The sequence below is a fragment of the Notolepis coatsorum genome (genome assembly GCF_963971535.1).
Source record: "Notolepis coatsorum genome assembly, chromosome: 14".
NCBI lineage: Eukaryota > Metazoa > Chordata > Actinopteri > Aulopiformes > Paralepididae > Notolepis > Notolepis coatsorum.
In genome coordinates, this window is record NC_140178.1 from 55,492,246 (window position 1) to 55,512,278 (window position 20,033).

Consider the following 20,033-nt stretch of genomic DNA (forward strand, 5'->3'; position numbering starts at 1 on the left):
TACTGTACATGTTTTTATTCAAATAAATAGAATTGATAACAAAGAGAGACACCAGAGCCATCTCTGAAAACAACCAATTAAAAAGGTATAAAAAGACAAAGACGTAGCAAAAATACAGCAGAACAAACAGGTTATATAACATCTTTTGTGTATGTATGTGTGTGTCTATACGTGTATGTGTGTAACCGCTGCTTCAAAATACAGCTGAGCGTAGTCCATAGAATTTATTTTTCTTTTAAGGAAATGTAAAAAACGTGAGGAAAAGAAACAGAGAAATGCTTCATGTAAAGACGTTCTGAATGTTTCTACTCCACTGTTTTTAACACGAGGAAAAGATAATATGATGTCATCATGAACGGCGTGTTTCACAAATGGTTAATTTCACGGCGTTCTGGTGGTATAAACTTGACGTTTGGTGCTTGTAGACTTGGAGCTTTGCACGGTAGGCCGTATAAGTGGTAGGCCATATGAGCGACTCGGGAGGTAGAGCAGTCGTCTGGTGGTAATCCAGAGGTTCCCGCTCCTCCCGGGCAGCGTGTGGAAGTGTCCTTGAGCAAGAAAAGGCCAACTTGCAGGTTGTATTTTTGTTCAATAAACAATGTGACTAGGGCAACGGTGACTTTCATGAAGAGGGGGAAAAAAGGTATAGAAATTGACCCAGTTTTCGCGTTTTTATCAAACATTTTGTCGACCAAACCACAACCTCCACGCACATGCATATTTTAATCCATGGTTTCATAACGTGCGTGTGTCATCTTAATGATGACGTCACACTGGGTACAGGGCAGCAGGGGCTCCGAGACTCACAGGCAGACGGCAGGAAGCAGAGAGCCTTCTTGTTACTACTAGCCGAGGAGCTAGTCTCTGTTTCACCTAACACTATTGCTCCGTGATCATAGCCATTCATCTCTAAAGCTAACCACTATTTGTAAAAGCCACAACCACGTTACCATATTTGTAATAATGTAAATCATTGTGTCGTTGTACATATTGTGTTTATAACGTTAGTAGCTAAGTTAGCTAGCTTGGTAGCCAGCATTCTCGAAACTCCTAACATCCGATTTAAAATGGTTCTCTCCTCTTTGTATATCTTTGTCCTCACAAGTATTCTGCCAGGGAACTTATGGACACGACAATAGTAGTAGTTATAAGGTGTTTGAGTTTGTAACGTTAACGTTAGTTAGCTAATAGCTATCGTGGTAGCCCGTTTCGTGACTGATACACCGAGTGCTATCCGAGGGGGCTACTATCGTATCAACATGCCGCAACGTGTAGCTTGCTAGCCGGCATGAATGCCCGATTTGAAATGGTTCTCTCCTCTTTGTATACCTTTGTCCTCACAAGTATTCTGCCAGGGAACTTATGGACACGACAATAGTAGTAGTTATAAGGTGTTTGAGCTTGTAACGTTAACGTTAGCTAATAGCTATCGTGGTAGCCCCTTTCGTGACTGATGCACCGAGTGCTATCCGAGGGGCTGCTATCGTATCAACATGCCGGGACGTGTAGCTTGCTAGCCGGCATGATGCGTGTGCAGTGCTTTGCCCCACAGGTCTGAGAAGAGGACCTGCACATTTTACTCGTTCCCCAAACTCCTCTACATGCCCCGATCTAAAATGGTTCACGACAGTAGCCATAATGCTAACGTTAGCGGGGTAACGTTAGCCAGAGCCATAGCCAGTAGTACTATGACCCGGACGGGCATAAGGCATAAGTTGCCTCGAGTGATGTCACGGCCCTGCTAGCGTCTGATAAGCTTTTAGATTTGCTCCGTGCATGTTATTCGTGTGTGGACCTTTTGAACCCTTTCAGAGTGGCATTTCCGGCGTCAAATGGAAAAAAATTAATAATGAAATTAGATACCAATGATGTAAACTACCCATAACTGAAGAGTAGGGTTTAACCTGCAAGTTGGCCTTTAACCCCTAACTGCTCCCGATGAGCAGGTTGGCACCTTGCATGGTTGCCTCCACCATCGGTGTGTGAATGTGTAAGTGAACGGACTTTGGATAAACGCGCTATATAAATGCAGTCCATTTACCATGAGTGGTAGTCCGTATGCGCGGTAGGCTGTATTCTATTCTTTATTCTCTCAGACACAGAATAAAATGTCTAATGTCGCCACAGATGCCAATGCGATGATGTCACTGGTTCCAGCCGATGACCTCATAGAGGAGAGCCTTGAGCAGCCGCGCCTCGTAGGTGACCGTGTTCTTGCCGATGTGGAGCCGGTCCTCCTCCAGCGGCTGCTCAATGATGGCCGGCTCGTCCTTGCCATACACTGGAGGGAGAGAGTGCAGTAGAACTCAATACACAGCAAGCAAGAGATCTTACACGCACGCACGAATGTAAACATGTTGCTTTGTTGGAATATGAGGCAAAAAGCAATTATTTACAAACGATTGTTAGTACTCTAGAAAGAAAGAAAGAGAGAGCAGAGAACGAGAGAGAGAGAGGGAGAGTGAGAGGGAAAGAGAAATAGAGAGGGAGAGATAGAGAGAGAAAGGGAGAGATTATAGAGAGGTTGAGAGTGAGACGGAAAGAGATAAAGAGAGGGAGAAAAGGAGGGAGAGATAGAGTGAGAGGGAAAGAGAGAGCAAAGAGAGAAGATTTTCATGCCAACAGCATTCAACAACACCATATAGATGTGTTTCTTGTTTATAAACATACTGTGTTCGAGCCAATCATCAATACCAACTGAGTCACGTGACTACCGTACTTTTCGCACTATAAGCCGCACCTGACTATAAGCCGCAGCAGCTAAATTGAATGATGTGTACATATATAAGCCGCACTGGACTATAAGCCGCATGTGTTTTAATGTTTAATTACCATATGTAAGGAGTGGAGCCTGCGGCTTAATTTGACTCAACACGGGAAACCTCACCCGGCCCGGACACGGAAAGGATTGACAGATTGATTCTGTGGGTGGTGTTCTTATATTGAGCTTTAAGTTCCCACCTCTACAGAGAATGACTCCCACCTCTACAGAGAATGACTCCCATTGGGACACAATACTGTCGGACAAATAACAAGAATTAACTAATTTACAAGTTGTATTAAGTTTAGCAAATAACATTTCAATGCAGTAAAAAAAGCAATATTTCGATTTTCGGGTTTTGTCCACATAAGCCGCACCGTTATATAAGCCGCAGGGTCGAAAAATGAGGGAAAAAGCCGCGGCTTATAGTCCGAAAAGTACGGTAAGTTGCCCCCTCCCTGCGCGAGCTGCTGCGCTAAAAAAGTATGACGGGGCTAGAGGGAGCCAGGTCTACCCCTCAGGATGTTTTTTGCTACCTTTTTTTCATTATTATTTCCTGTTACCCCATACCTTGGGCCATCACGAGTTGATAATGACCACCCCCAAATCAGCCCCGTGTGGCCTCAGGGGCCAAAAAACCCTCTTTTTGGGAAAAGCTTCTGGCGAAATTATGTAATTGCAAATATGAGGGTACTGCAACTGCATAAATGGTCAGATAAGTCTGAAACTTTGCATGGTGTATCCTGACACTGAAAAGTATCAGAATAATACTCTGGGGCTTACTACCTTTCTATTGTCAAATATCACCCTCAGAATACCCCAAAAGACAAAAAAAATTCTGTCCGCCTGACAAATTGTCCTCAAAAGTGATCATTTTCAAGTATTTTATTATACATGTTGCTGCCTCACATGGATATAAAAACTTCCCACATTTATAAGCTTCAATTTAAGTCCAAGATGACCTTTCTATCTAGAATATTACACCTGCTATGACCAAAGTTCTCCATTGTACCTCAAATCGAGAAAATAGAACATTACCCTTTTTTATTCTCTTTTTTTTCTCCCTTGCTTTTTATATCTAAAAAATATATTAAACAAGAGTTGAGACTTAAGTAATGTAATGCTATACTATCTGAAGTTAATTACTTGAAAAGTGAACAATGTTACGCCCCCTGGTGGACCGGGGTATCACAGTGCAACATAAAACAGATTGAGCAAAGGAGGGTTCAGTCACAGAAAACCCGGTAACCAAATATGAAATCTATTGAAGAACAAAGTCCAGGCAACACAATGAACAAAATCACTCTAGTGTGCAGTCTGTTATCAAGAAGTAAATATAATCAACATTACTAAACTGTAGATATATATTCTATACAGCCAAATGGAGAAAATAAAATACAGCTCAAACTAAAAATAGAATAAATGTATTTTTGCTGCTTACTCTATTTGCTGTGATCCATTAGCTGACTATAAAACTATGATGATAATTTTAATCATAATTTTCCTCCTCCTCTTCCTCCTCCTCATCATCATCATCATCCATATTTGTATGGATTTCATCTGTTAATGTCAGGATACACCATGCAAAGTTTCAGACTTATCTGACCATTTATGCAGTTGCAGTACCCTCATATTTGCAATTACATAATTTCGCCAGAAGCTTTTCCCAAAAAGAGGGTTTTTTGGCCCCTGAGGCCACACGGGGCTGATTTGGGGGTGGTCATTATCAACTCGTGATGGCCCAAGGTATGGGGTAACAGGAAATAATAATGAAAAAAAAGGTAGCAAAAAACATCCTGAGGGGTAGACCTGGCTCCCGGCCTAGCTCTGGAGAAACCATGACACTCCTCTGACTAAAAGTTGTTTCAAACGAAAACGGCTGGATGTCATTTAGCCAAATCAGCATGGCTGTGAGTGTGAGTCTTTCACCTTTTACATATCTAGCTTTGGCATGGATTGCTTGTTTAGATTGCTAGCATGGCTAACAAATGCAAATATATTGTAGTCTGCCCCATTGTTCTGACCAGGATTACGTTCCTTTTTGCCCTCTTGATGCGCGCGCACACCGAGTCTGGCGTGAACGAGAAACACATCTATAGACTCTTGTAGGTTCTGGTTGTTTTCGTAGGCTATGTTGACAATAAGAAATAAATAACATTCAAGAAGTCCAGTAGAATGGAACCCTTGGTTTGGTTGGTTTGAGGAAGTGACAACACACCCATCTACTATATTCTACTATTATATTCAATGTAGTATTGTTGTTTTTATGTCATACTTGAACATGTGAAAGCGTTCTAAATTTTGCTCAGGACCCAAGGGCTTAAGACTAATCCTGGGCTCAGAATGTGCTGGTAAGAAAGGCGCTCGAGAGGTTTTGGTGTGGAGAGGACCGTCGTAACGAACAGGAGAGACATAAGGAAAACATGTACGAAGGAAAGAGAGATTCCCAGAGGGGAGGAGGAGAAAGGGAGAGGCATGGAAAGAGGGATGAAAGGTAAACACATTTTTCCTCGGGAGGAGGGGTCTGGAAATCTACTAGTAGCCTGAGGTGAAGTGTATGAGTTTAGACAAAGCTAACACAGTAACTTCCCTGCCTCACACCTGGACTCAAAGCACTGCACTAGAGACATTAGGTTATTGTAGTAACTATACAGTACATCGACATGTAAAACAAGTCTCCTCTCATTCTCTTCCCCATGGTCTCTCGTTTTATTTGATCTCAGTTTAACTGGTGGTTTGGTATGGCTACTGCTATTAGCATAATGTTTAAGACCTCAGTTTAACTGGTGGTATGGCATGGCTACTGCTATTAGCATAATGTTTAAGACCTCCGTTTAACTGGTGGTTTGGTATGGCTACTGCTATTAGCATAATGTTTAAGACCTCAGTTTAACTGGTGGTTTGGTATGGCTACTGCTATTAGCATAATGTTTAAGACCTCAGTTTAACTGGTGGTATGGTAGCATAATGTTTAAGACCTCAGTTTAACTGGTGGTTTGGTATGGTTACTGCTATTAACATGCTATTAAACATGTATTTTTCTGAGCCAAACCAAGCTGTGTAGTATATAATCTACAATCAGAGCTCTGTAGTATGAATACATTTAAACGCATAAAGAATCTAAAATGTAATCACGACCTCAAAACCTAAATTCGTATGGGATCTGAAACTGTGCGTATCGTCACACTGGCACTGCATTACACTGCCCTGCATTACACTGTCCTGCATTACACTGCCCTGCATTACACTGTCCTGCATTACACTGTCCTGCATTACACTGTCCTGCATTACACTGCCCTGCATTACACTGTCCTGCATTACACTGCCCTGCATTACACTGCACTGCATTACACTGCATTACACTGTCCTGCTTTACACTGTCCTGCATTACACTGCCCTGCATTACACTGCCCTGCATTACACTGCCCTGCATTACACTGCCCTGCATTACACTGTCCTGCATTACACTGCCCTGCATTACACTGCCCTGCATTACACTGCCCTGCATTACACTGCCCTGCATTACACTGTCCTGCATTACACTGCCCTGCATTACACTGCCCTGCATTACACTGTCCTGCATTACACTGCATTACACTGCCCTGCATTACACTGCCCTGCATTACACTGCATTACACTGTCCTGCATAACACTGCCCTGCATTACACTGCACTGCATTACACTGCCCTGCATTACACTGCATTACACTTCACTGCATTACACTGCCCTGCATTACACTGGCCTGCATTACACTGGCCTGCATTACACTGCCCTGCATTACACTGTCCTCCATTACACTACACTGCACTGCATTACACTGTCCTGCATTACACTACACTGCATTACACTGCCCTGCATTACACTGCCCTGCATTACACTGCCCTGCATTACACTGCCCTGCATTACACTGTCCTGCATTAGGGCCCGCGTCCACCTAGCGCATATTTCTCCGTGAAACATGCTGGGAGTGCGCCGGCAGAGCTGGCATGAAGCGCATCTTGTAGATGACAGAAAGAAATCTACAGCCATGCCGCGGTTTTGCACATATTATAGCATATTTGAATAACTTTATTGTATATTAATTATATATATAGTTATTGCCTGACACCACAGTTCGCCCTTTGCTTTTTATTAGCTTTTTAGTAGTGTATTCGTGTAGTTATTATTATTAGTTTTGTCGCGAATCTCAATGGTCTGTGGGAGACAGCCAGACAGGCAGGCAGCTCCGGTGTCAGGTTACAAACAGAGTGGTAGATTGGTGAATGGCTGTGATTGGTTGTCTGAAAATGAGCTCAGCGCCTTGCTCTGAAAGTTGAGAAAGTTTCAACTTTCGGCCGCACAAAAAAGCTGAGAAAAGAAGCCGACGGCAGCGCACTTCCTAGAGGCGGCCGCATGCGGCCGCATGCGCTCCCTCCCCATTGGAATACATTGAAAACAGATGCGTGCAGTCAGAAATATGCGCCAAGTGGACGCGGGCCCTTACACTTCACTGCATTACACTGCCCTGCATCACACTGTCCTGCATTACACTGCCCTGCATTACACTGCCCTGCATTACACTGTCCTGCATTATACTGCTCTGCATTACACTGTCCTGCATTACACTGCCCTGCATTACACTGCCCTGCATTACACTGTCCTGCATTACACTGTCCTGCATTACACTGCCCTGCATTACACTGTCCTGCATTACACTGTCCTGCATCACACTGTCCTGCATTACACTGCCCTGCATTACACTGCCCTGCATTACACTGTCCTGCATTATACTGCCCTGCATTACACTGTCCTGCATTACACTGCCCTGCATTACACTGCCCTGCATTACACTGTCCTGCATCACACTGTCCTGCATCACACTGCCCTGCATTACACTGTCCTGCATTACACTGCCCTGCATTACACTGTCCTGCATTACACTGCCCTGCATTACACTGCCCTGCATTACACTGTCCTGCATTATACTGCCCTGCATTACACTTCACTGCATTACACTGTCCTGCATTACACTGCCCTGCATCACACTGCACTGCATTACACTGCCCTGCATTACACTGCCCTGCATTACACTGTCCTGCATTACAACTATTGAGGATCGACAAGACCAGCAAGCAAGTCCCTGAATCGCAAAATAACACAAAAAAAGAAAAGGCTGGCTGAGAAAAGGCTATATAGCAGGGCTGTATCACCTCTACAGCTGAATATTAGTCTTAAAAACAACTAATATCAAAATATGTGGAGACAGTGTGGTCTACAGCTGCACAACATGTGTAGTCATGTGTATTGGGACTGAGCAACACATTTCCCCATACCTTTCCAGACATTTATGTGAAAAGAAGATAATTAAATTCTATGTCCATACCTTTCTAGACTTCCCAGAAAGGTGTAGGAACACTGTATTAAACCAGTATGTCTCTCTCTAAATCAAATGTATTATTATTATATATCTATGAGTGTGTGTGTGTGTGTGTGTGTGTGTGTGTGTGTGTGTGTGTGTGTGTGTGTGTGTGTGTGTGTGTGTGTGTGTGTGTGTGTGTGTGTGTGTGTGTGTGTGTGTCCGTCTCCACAACCGTGACTTACTCTCGCAGTGCTCCAGGAACTGAATGCACTCCAGCACCACAGTGTCTCTTAGCATGACCATGTGCTTCGCCATGTTCTCCAGCAGAGAGAGAAAACAGCGCTTGGCATAGAACCATGTGTCGGTCCCCAGCTAGAGAGAGAGACAGAGAGAGAAAACATACGAGATACAAAGAGGGAAGGAGGGAGAGAGAGAGAGACATGGAGAAAGAAAACATAAGAGAGATGGAGAGGGAAGGAGAGAGAGAGAGACAGAGAGAAAACATAAAGAGAAACGGAGAGAGAGAGAGAGAGAGAGAGAGAGAGAGAGACAGAAGGAGAGAGGGGGAAAGAGAGACATGCGTTGGTTTTTAAAGTAGAGGGACAATAATGCAGGAAACTAATTGTATAGCTTTGAGGAATAAAAAGATCAGTTAGATCAGTTGTTCTGATTGTTGTTCAGTTGACTGTACCGATCGACAACATACTTTTAAGTAGGAAAAGGGGCTAGGGTTCCAAAATTGTGAACTACGCCTTTAACTTTGTGTCTGATAGTCTCTTAGTGATTGGTGTTTAGGTTGTGGCTGTAGCGAGGAGCTTCGGGTGACGACCCCTGACAGACGGCTTGTGTTTGCAGCTGGGGGCTTCGTAGACACAGGTGCAGCCAAAACACAGGCTGGTGTTATGGTTGTATGAGAACCTTAAAGCCTCTGAAAACTGGCCTAGAAAATAGTAAAATGTATATATCACATCAAACTTGAGTGTCATGTTAAGCATCCCCCAACATTTCAATAAAAAAATATGTTTATAACTATTATAAAACCCAGCTCAACAACAGCTCATTGGGCAGCCCAGACCTTTCCTCAGGATGGTTTTGGGGTGTGTGATCAGATCATGGTTGATTGACAACTCCCTTTCAGCTCAAGTGGCATTATATTTTCCATTCAAAAAACATTTTGTTGCCATGGAATAAACTACCAACTCTATCAAATGGGCCCTACTGGTTAGAAAGCTTGACAAATCTACTAACTAGAGAACTAGGTTAGACCACCCAAATCTCCTGAATTGACTGAATCGAAGGTACATTTGAACCCAGAATTTGAATACAGAAGAACCACCTGCTCTCTGTAAAGAACAGCAAAACATCTCCCTGTGAGAAATATGTGTCAAAGGTGACTGGAGGAAAAGCAAGGAAGAGGAGGCGTGCGTCTAGAAAACCCCAGAGGATAACAAGACAGCCCACCTTCTTGTTGTAGGGCTCCAGGCTCTTGATAACACGGGAGATGCCAAAGTCGTAGTTGCCCTTAGCGCAGTACAGGGTCCTGGAAGGAGGTCAGAGGTCATATACGACTGATATACGACTAATACTTTTTGTTCTATTCAAATGTGGGTTATCACACCTTCTTGACAATCCACCATGTTTCACAATTATGCCGTTACATATAGTATGTCTGTTTCTTTCTTTTAACTTTTTTAGAGCAAACGGTTACAATTTTACAGACAGGGTAATCAAAAATGTATTTCTTCACATTTTCCCCTGAGACACACATACATGTAGACATTTCACCAGAAGGGGGGCCACAAGGACCACAAGGCCACCCTTCAATCCCCGAAAATATTAATGTGACCAAAGGTTTCATTCATGTTTCTAACGTTTACATTTTTGTTTCCCCTTAATTATGAAGCTTCACAGAATCACAAGAAAAGTCGGGTTAACTCGCCAACCGTTCAGCGCCTATCACGAGAAAAGTCGGGTTTTAATCGTTATTTCTTTTATTAGCTATATCCATTCATTTTCATCCATCCAGCCTGATGTTATCATTGGGAATGGGTCTCAGCTCGCAAAAGGGCAAATACCGCCACCTACGCCTTCCAGACGGTATTGCACTCGATTAAAAATGGTGTAGTTTCTTTTCTGGGCCGATCTGAGCCGTGCAGGCGGGGTTTAAATACTCCGGCAGGACTAGCGTTTACAACGTTACATCTGCGATGCTGCCCCCCCCCCCCCCCCCCTTCATGCAATGCCGGGCAATGTGGGACGGACCTCCACGAGCAGTATTTGGAATGGCGATCAGATAATTGGATTATTTCTTTTGCATTACATCAGAGACCAGGTAAGGACTCTATATATAAAATCTTGCGTTGATCTGATATTTCTTTCTACCGCGATCGAAGCTGTCTGTGTGTGTGGTACCAAAGCACCTCAAAGGCGCTTAAAACAAAATTACAAACATCACAAAACAAACTGGTCAGACTACTACTTGACCTGAACCCCAGAACCCACCTCACCACTGCCCACTTTGACAACCTAGGATGGCTTAGAGTAGACGACAGAGTACAGCAACTTGCAATGGGCCTGGTCTACAAGATACACTATACGACCGGGGTGCCCATGTACATGTCAAAATACTTCCCAAAGGTCAGTGAATACCACAACCACTACACCAGAGGAAGCTCAACAAATCATGTTAAACCCAGATTCGGCTCAAACAAGGGACTAAACACGTTTCGCAATTATGCCACAACAATGTGGAATGCCCGACCCAAAGCTGTAAAGGAATGTGAATCCCTGCCCACATTCAAAACCGCTCTTAAAGAGCACCTACGGGAGGCTGCAATTCGAAACTGGCCACCGTAAATGCCCAAAACCCCCACCACCTCCTAATAGACAGTCTCCTCCCCACCGCATGTATATATTCCCTCCCCGCCGTATGTATATTTCTCTCCCACCCACCCACCCCCTCCTAATGTACAGTCCCCTCCCCATCATATGTATATACTCTGTCAGGATCTAGGGGTAACAGTACTGTATATTTGAATACCGTTTATGTCACAAATGTATCAGTACTAAATACCTATATGTCCCTATGCCATAAATGTCATGTATGTTGTGTATGTCATAAATGTCTATATGAATTGAAAATGGGGGACCCTGATGGAAACAAGACAAACGTCTTTCTCAGGTCTGCATCCCCTTAACAATTGTATGTATTGAGCCGTACTGTATTGTACCCATTCTGCAATCTGTTAAATAAAGTTTTTATTCATTAATTCATTCATTCATTCATTGTGTGTGTGTGGCTTTCTACCGTTGGCTGCGGTGGTGGGGGGGGAGCGCCTCGCTACGAGGGACATTTCATGTATGCACGAGGAAGGATAATAATGATAATCTAGCGTTGATTTCAGGAAGATTCGATAATCAGGCGAAAAATGACAACGTGTTTAGTGTATTCCACTAAAATGCTATTATCGCGTCTTTTCCTGGGATTACTAAGAATCACCAAAACTAGACTCATTCAAAACAGTATAAAACGGAAATGTACGGATGAAAAAACAATCCGTTTTGTGCAAGCCACTCACTGACAATCGACAAGTGTATTAGACCCATAGCTATAATATAAGATATATTTTAAGCACTCGCAAATCTCGCAGTCTCCCCATTGATTAAAGTGATGGCGTTCTAGCACCCCCTGGCTCATTAAGCGATGGTGCTGAATGAGTTAACAGAGCTTCTAATGTGTTTTCACCCACACTGAAGTTCTACTGAATGGTAGCAGTTTTGGGGACTCTGACCAGATGACCAGGTTGACTATACAGAGTGGTTATTGGGACTCGCCCTATGACCAGGCTGACTATAGAGTCGTTATTGGGACTCACCCTATGACCAGGCTGACTATACAGAGTGGTTATTGGGACTCACCCTATGACCAGGTTGACTATACAGAGGTGGAAGACCTTCTTGTCCGGATCATCATAGGAGATCTGCTCCTCCTCTTTCTCTATCTTCCTCATCAGTTCTTCAGCCTGAGGAGTCATGGTTTACTTTATACTACAAACAGCTGTCAATAACAATTTGATAAGATACAATTCAATCATACTGTGGTAATAAACCCATGACCAAAGAAGATAAATCTCAACCCAAATTCTAACTTCCAATACATTTGGACAAATATTCTAAAGTATACACTTTGCATAGTGGACCAATATTCAAAAATATACATTTTACATAGTGGACCAATATTCCAAAGTATATACTTTACATTGTGGACCAATATTCCAAAGTATACCCTTTGCATAGTGAACCAATATTCCAAAATATACACTTTGCATAGTGGACCAATATCCCAAAGTATACACTTTGCATAGACTCAATGCCCAATTTATTGGGTACATAATCAGGTACATTCGTCTAGTACTAGGTCTGACCTCCCCTCAAACTGTGGCCACATCCCAAAGTGTATACTTTGCGATATCGTCTATAGAAGCAATCCACTCTTTGAACTGGGCAGTGTGCCTAATAAACTGGCTATCAAGTATAAACATATTGTGTCTAGGTACCTCCTCGTTCTGGCTGGTCATGATGTAGGAAACGCAGAGGTTAGCCAGGACCACGGCGCTGACATTCAGGATCTGGAGACAAGAACAACACAACATCCATTATTTATTATCAGCCCATGTTCTATACTGTTCAAACACACACACATCAGAAATGCCACTCCAAACTATACAAGAAGAGAAGCCTTGAAAAAGGTCTCATGCAAGGAGCGGAAAGCACTGCACTCTTCCAACAGTCGGTCCTTTGCACACTAGAGTGTGGTCTGGGATGGGTGGACAGGAAACGACTTGGAAGCCTGGAAAAAGATACAAAGAAACTCACATGCGTTGTCTCTTTTACTTGGAATTATATCATTCTACATCTCAGACCTATTGACCATCCATCAGGGTTGTTAGGACTCAAAGAGAGTAATTCCAATACAAAAGAGACAGGGCGTTTCTTCCTGTTTTGGAAAGCACTGCATTTTTCAAACAGAAGGAAAGGATTTCTATTTTATATATTTTTTACCGAGGGCTTGCGTTTGCAGGGACACTCCTGAATGTTACACTGCTCCAACTAGCGTGCAGAGGAACGGAAAAGGAGACAAGAGGGTCAATGTTTCTTTCCTGTACTGTATATTGGTGGTGGACAACGACCTCTCTCCTAGTTGAAGGGTTTTGACTTGTAATCTCACAATCACCATGATACTCTGTGTAGCGAAATTAACTTTTTGACTCACCGGCCAGTGGCGGGTAGATGGGAAGAGTCTACCCGCCAAGCATATTTCTTACCTGCCAATATATATTTTATATATACAATTTTTTTTTAAATAAAATATATATTATATAACCATACTTGTAGTTGTATTATCTGCGAGACATCGCCACCACGCAATAAGTCAAAATGCTTGCTATCTGCAAAAAGCTCCACTGTCTGTTTTGGCTGTGTTGCTCTTCTAGAAAAATAATCCTTTCAGGGTTGCCTATTGAAATACTGTACACTTTCCTACTGTACACTTTCCTGATTAATTGAAATGGGGGACCCTGATGTAAACAAGACGAAAGTCTTTCTCTGGTCTGCATCCCCTTAACAATTGTGTGTATTGAGCTGTACTGTATTGTACCCATTCTGCAATCTGTTAATAAAGTTTTCAATCAATCAATCAATCAATCACACCTCCAGTACAGAAACATTGTTTGAGTTTGCGTGTCAGGTAGACCATTGATTGACAGTCGAGTCTGCCAATTACATCACATCGCTTGCACTCCGGTGCTGCAGCTGGACCCATTGCCCACTTCTGCTGTTGATAACGCTAGCCAAGTTATTATACACAGATACACAGTGGGCCAGTGACTTTGGTGTAGGGGTGTAACAATGCATCGATCCTAAGGGGGAAATTCAACTGCATCGATTTGAAAATGTTAGAATAGATTATTGCAATTTTAATGTGTACACGTTATGTTATTGTCATGTCCGTTACAGCCAACACACCGACATACGCTACTGCATCAACGTTATGATTAACAAAGCAAGGCATTCGTTTTGTTGCATTAACGTTATATTACTATTGCTATCGATAAATCTATGTGTTCTAAAATCTATTGCTATTGGTAAGAGAGACTATAATAAGTTGGTGTCTCGGAAAACGAGAGCCCTGATCGCGGAGTTTCAGGAAGTAAACAAGAAAAATGAGAGCTTCCGATTGGTCATTTGCTTTATTTCCCATGAAACCAGTCACTTCACTCTACTGTGATTGGACCGTTGGCTTGAGTGCAATGTGGGACTTGTAGTTTTTTAACGATCTCGCAGCGGAGGAAAAAAAAGACGAGAGAGGCTATAATCTGTATTCGCACAGCGTGCGCGTAATTGATTTTTACCGTTCGCATACAAATATTTTTAGGGGCCTGCTTATGAACTACACGTCTACACGCCACACGGCGGGCAGCCCTCTAAGTGTCATGCGCCAAAGGTAAAAACAGACCGCCCCTGGCGGGCGGCGGGCTTTAGTTTCGGTCCCTGTGTGTACACTAAACATGTGGTGGTGGGCAGCTAAGATAGTGGTTCTCAACTAGGGGTCCACGGACCCCCAGGGGTTCTTGAGGGAGTTCCAGGGGGTCCCCAGAAAAATAGGACCAATAGCCCAATGAGAGAATAATATAAAAGTCACTACTTCAGTTATATATTTCAGCTACACTAAATCATATCAAACAACAAAGGTCTTCTTAGATGGGGGTCCCTGAGACACAATATATAAAATGGGGGTCCAAAGCTTAGCCTCTCCCTCTTCCTCTATCACAGAGACAGCCCCTCCTCCTCTCACTCTATCAGAGAGACAGCCCCTCCTCCTCCCTCTGTCACAGAGACAGCCCCTCCCTCTCCCTGTCACAGAGACAGCCCCTCCTCCTCCCTCTATCACAGAGACAGCCCCTCCCCTCCCTCTCCCACAGAGACAGCCCCTCCCTCTCCCAGAGACAGCCCCCCCTCCCTCTATCACAGACAGCCCCTCCCCCCTTCCCTCTATCACAGAGACAGCCCCTCCCTCTATCACAGACAGCCCCTCCCCCCTTCCCTCTATCACAGAGACAGCCCCTCCCCCTCACTCTATCACAGATACAGCCCCTCCCCCTCCCTCTATCACAGAGACAGCCCCTCCCCCTCCCTCTATCACAGAGACAGCCCCTCCCCTCCCTCTCACAGAGACAGCCCCTCCCCCTCCCTCTATCACAGAGACAGCCCCTCCCCCTCCCTCTATCACAGATACAGCTCCTCCCCCTCCCTCTATCACAGAGACAGCCCCTCCCCCTCACTCTCACAGAGACAGCCCCTCCCCCTCCCTCTCACAGAGACAGCCCCTCCCCCTCCCTCTCACAGAGACAGCCCATCCCCCTCTCACAGAGACATCCGCTCCCTCTCACTCTATCACAGAGACAGCCCCTCCCCCTCCGACAGAGACAGCCCATCCCTCTATCACAGAGACAGCCCCTCCCTCTTAGAGACAGCCCTTCCCTCTTATTCTATCACAGAGACAGCCCCGCCCTCTTAGGTCGCTTTCACATATAGTTTTGGTGGACTCTGTGCGGTTCTGGTGGTGAAGTTGCAACATTGTTGCATTCTTCATTTGGTTCGCCTGTGTTCACATAGCAATTTGTCAAGCGCACCGAACTTTCTGAACAATGTCACGCAGTCGAAAAGGGCGCTCGTCTATTGGACACAATGGAGAGTGGAAATCCCTCCCCTTCAGGAAGTGAAATGCGGAAATACACAAACTGCGTAGCAGTGATAGTAGCAGAGGCGTGGCATTGATAGAGAGTGGAAATGTGTGTGTGGCTGCGAGCCTGTGTGTGCGCGCGCGTGTGTGTCTGTGTGTGTGGACTGCGAGCCATGTCTGACTCCAGATCAGCGGATCACCCAAGTCTGTCCACGAGACATGTTTACACAGTGTGCTTGTAATGCCGCGCCATGGTAATAATAAGCCGTGTTTTTTTCTTCTTCCTTGTTCTACCCAAGATGCACAGTTAGATAGATAGATGCAGTGTGCTGCGCGCGGTATTAATAATAATAACAATAAGCTGCGGTGTTCCTTCTACCCAAGATGCCTGACTGACTACGTTTGGTCCGCGTTTGGTCCGATGAAGGCGAACCGAGACCTATGTTTTTTGGAGGACCGAGTTCGCGTGTTTGGTCCGCGGACCGAGTTCGACTGCGCATTCACACAAACCCGAAAAACCGGACTATCGACTTCTGGTCCGATAGTCCGGACCAAACAGCCCCTGTGTGAAAGCGACCTTATTCTATCACAGAGACAGCCCCTCCCTCTTATTCTATCACAGAGACAGCCCCTCCTTCACGCTCATATGCAAATTTTTCAGAACTGTGTAGTAGGTGGAGACAGAAATGGTGGAAACACAAAATGTGTTTTGATACTCTCTAAATCCTGAATGGTTGACTTTTTGGAGATACAAGCTTTTTCATGTGTAGTATTGCTACACTAATTGGGTACAAAAACATTGGTGCCCGCTAGGGCTGTCAATCATCCCTAAGAATACCAATCGAATATGAATGGGCTGAAACGAGGCAAATTCGAATGAAATTCAAATATTAACAATAAAATGTACATATTATTACCACATCGAAGCAGGCATAAAAAATTCTTACAAATAACAACTTCATTGTGTGTTGCATTTGCTATTATGGGTGGTACCAATAAGAAACCATAATTAGGCATCAGGCTGTGCTTTGCAACACCAATTTATTAGCTTGCATTACAAGCAAAATAATTTTCCTAAATCACGAAAGAGGGACAAGAATCAGTGATGCGTTCACCTCATATTCAATAAAGCAAGATGGCAGCACGCACGCCATACCCACCCACTACCGTCTGACACTGTGATTGTTATTTTGTGTATTATTTTGTATATTGTTGTTATTTTGTATATTGTACAGTATTGTAACATTGTCTTATTGAATAGTATTTTATGTCTCTGTATAGTATTTTATGTTCTGTATAGTATTTTATGTTCTTTTTTATTACTTGTGTGATTTTATTACTGCACCTTAAGTTTGAGTCCCAAATCTCATTGTATGCAAATATAATGACAATAAAGTACAATCTAATCTAATCTAATCGAATAATGTTTTTGTATGTATTCATTTACATTGGACTGGGAGTCTGTGAATTAATTGCGACAGCCCTACCGTCCGCCCGCTCCCAGATCACGTTGCTGTAGTGCTGACAGCCCTACCGCCCGTCCGCCCCCAGCTCACGTTGCTGTAGTGCTGACAGCCCTACCGCCCGTCCCCCAGCTTACGTTGCTGTAGTGCTTCTTGACGATGGGCTCGTAGAAGCCGATGGCGTCCTTGTACTTGTTCTCCTGCATGAAGAGCACGTGGGCCACGTTGAGTTTCCAGCTGTCGTGCTCGCTACAGATCTCCACCGACCTGCGGAAGATCTTCTCCACCACCAGGTAGTTCTCCCGGGTCCAGTAGATCTTGGCCTGGGCCATCAGTACCGGGATGTACCTGGGACAGGACAGGACCAATCAGAATGGAAGGGCAGGGAAGAGAAGGAGTGGAGAGCCAGTCCCCCAATTTAAGACCTTGATCACTAATCATTGTTGATCAAGTTGTACGTGTTCTAATTGATTTATTATCCCTTACATTTGTCTACCCTCGTCTTGTTGTGATTGGATATGCTGTGATTTCTATGCTGTATTTATGATCGCTTGTCTCTATATCTAAACTCAATGTAACTGTAAATGAGGGAAACCTAGCTCAGTTTCCTTTCGAGTATAAATAAAGGTTTGAAATGATTGCATAATGAGATTGACACACCACAATCCACCAACCCACCATCTTTAGAAGGGCTGGCCAAAGTACGGCCTGCAGGTAAACCTGGGCTCAGCTCCAGAGATTTCCATTTTGATTATATTTGAGGAGCAATTAAAAATTATTTGATACAAGGAACAAAATAGCAAGACCTAAAACACTGTTATCTACTCTACATTTCATCTACTGTGTTGTTAAGTGAGTGGAATTATTGGCAGTGATGGTATTTCCGCTACCTTCCCAGCTCAGGCACCCCTACTTCACCAATATTTAAAGGGGCACAGAAACATTATGGGAAATGCACTTACAGTCTTCTCCAGAGTCAGACAAAAAGATAGATACCAATTTTCTCTCTGTGGGTTGAGTAGAAAGCAATCCAGCTGCAAACTAGCCTAGCTTAGCAAAAATGAATGGAAGCGGAAGCAGACCACTAGCCTAGCTGACAATTCTGGGAGAAGGTGTTTTTGGCCAACAGCTAGGCTAGCTGGTCTGTATTCCCTTCCATTCAATTGTGCTAAGCTAGCTTGCAGCCCGATAGCTTTCTACTGAAGGCACAGGCGAATTTGGTATCTACTGTATCTTCTTGTCCGACTCTGAAGACGACGGTAAGTGCATTTCCCTTTAACCCCTTTTACTGTCGCCCTACCTAACGGTTAACCCTTTCACTGCGACAATACACAGAAGGTTAACCCTTTCACTGCCACACGACAGCAGGTTAACCATTTCACTGCCACACTACAGAAGGTTAACCCTTTACTATCACACTACCGACGGTAACCGTTGGTAGTGTGATAGTAAAGGGTTAACCTTCTGTAGTGTGGCAGTGAAAGGGTTAATGTGTATGTGTGTGTGTCCTGCTCACTTCTCCAGCATCTCATCATAATGTGTGTGTGTGTCCTGCTCACTTCTCCAGCATCTCATCATAATGTGTGTGTGTGTGTGTCCTGCTCATTTCTCCAGCCTCTCATCATAGTGTGTGTGTGTGTGTGTGTGTGTGTGTGTGTGGTGTGTGTGTGTCCTGCTCACTTCTCCAGCCTCTCATCATTGTGTGTGTGTGTGTGTCCTGCTCACTTCTCCAGCCTCTCATCATAGTGTGTGTGTGTGTCCTGCTCACTTCTCCAGCATCTCATCATAATGTGTGTGTGTGTGTCCTGCTCATTTCTCCAGCCTCTCATCATAGTGTGTGTGTGTGTGTCCTGCTCACTCCTCCAGCCTCTCATCATAGTGTGTGTGTGTGTCCTGCTCACTCCTCCAGCCTCTCATCATAGTGTGTGTGTGTGTGTGTCCTGCTCACTCCTCCAGCCTCTCATCATAGTGTATGTGTGTGTCCTGCTTACTCCTCCAGCCTCTCATCATAGTGTGTGTGTGTGTGTGTGTGTGTGTCCTGCTCACTCCTCCAGCCTCTCATCATAGTGTGTGTGGTGTGTGTGTGTGTCCTGCACACTCCTCCAGCCTCTCATCATAGTGTGTGTCCTGCTCACTCCTCCAGCCTCTCATCATAGTGTGTGTGTGTGTGTGTGTGTGTCCTGCTCACTCCTCCAGCCTCTCATCATAGTGTGTGTGTGTGTGTGTCCTGCTCACTCCTCCAGCCTCTCATCATAGTGTGTGTGGTGTGTGTGTGTGTGTGTGTGTGTGTCCTGCTCACTCCTCCAGCCTCTCATCATAGTGTGTGTGTGTGTCCTGCTCACTCCTCCAGCCTCTCATCATAGTGTGTGTGGTGTGTGTGTGTGTGTGTGTGTGTGTCCTGCTCACTCCTCCAGCCTCTCATCATAGCGCTGCAGGGCCTTCTTCACGGCCTCGTCGTCTCGAGTCAGTCTGACTTCCTGCACCTTGAAAGATGACGGAACAGTCAGCCGCGGCTCCAACCCAATATCTCACGAGTCAATACGTCTGTCTTATTCACGTTGCCTCCTGACGTTCACCTCCTCATCTCTCGTCAAGTCATGTATACATGATGCCAAATGTTGGGACTCCTTCGCAGTTATTTTGATGCACAAGGTACTTGTTAAAATTGTGAGGAAAAGCTTTCTACATTTGGACATCGGTTATCCCAAATAATTAATTTAGCATGGTTAG

The 20,033-nt window shown here is 44.3% G+C and overlaps 1 protein-coding gene across 4 annotated transcripts in view; it reads right to left on the reverse strand.

Moving 5' to 3' along the window:
• The window catches only part of ift70 (intraflagellar transport 70), a 51,950-nt gene continuing 31,917 nt past the window's right edge, over positions 1-20,033 (reverse strand). For 2 of the 4 annotated variants that reach the window (XM_084329695.1, XM_084329693.1), the window contains 7 exons: positions 19,710-19,780; positions 17,441-17,651; positions 12,656-12,727; positions 12,018-12,121; positions 9,561-9,639; positions 8,342-8,471; positions 1-2,281 (listed from right to left, as the gene is read on the reverse strand). In XM_084329695.1, the coding sequence (XP_084185821.1) occupies positions 2,145-2,281; positions 8,342-8,471; positions 9,561-9,639; positions 12,018-12,121; positions 12,656-12,727; positions 17,441-17,651; positions 19,710-19,780 (804 nt within the window). In that variant the 3' untranslated portion in view covers positions 1-2,144. Of the gene's footprint in view, positions 2,282-8,341; positions 8,472-9,560; positions 9,640-12,017; positions 12,122-12,655; positions 12,728-17,440; positions 17,652-19,709; positions 19,787-20,033 lie in introns of all 4 variants that reach the window. The other 2 variants (XM_084329694.1, XM_084329692.1) reach the window with 1 other exon arrangement.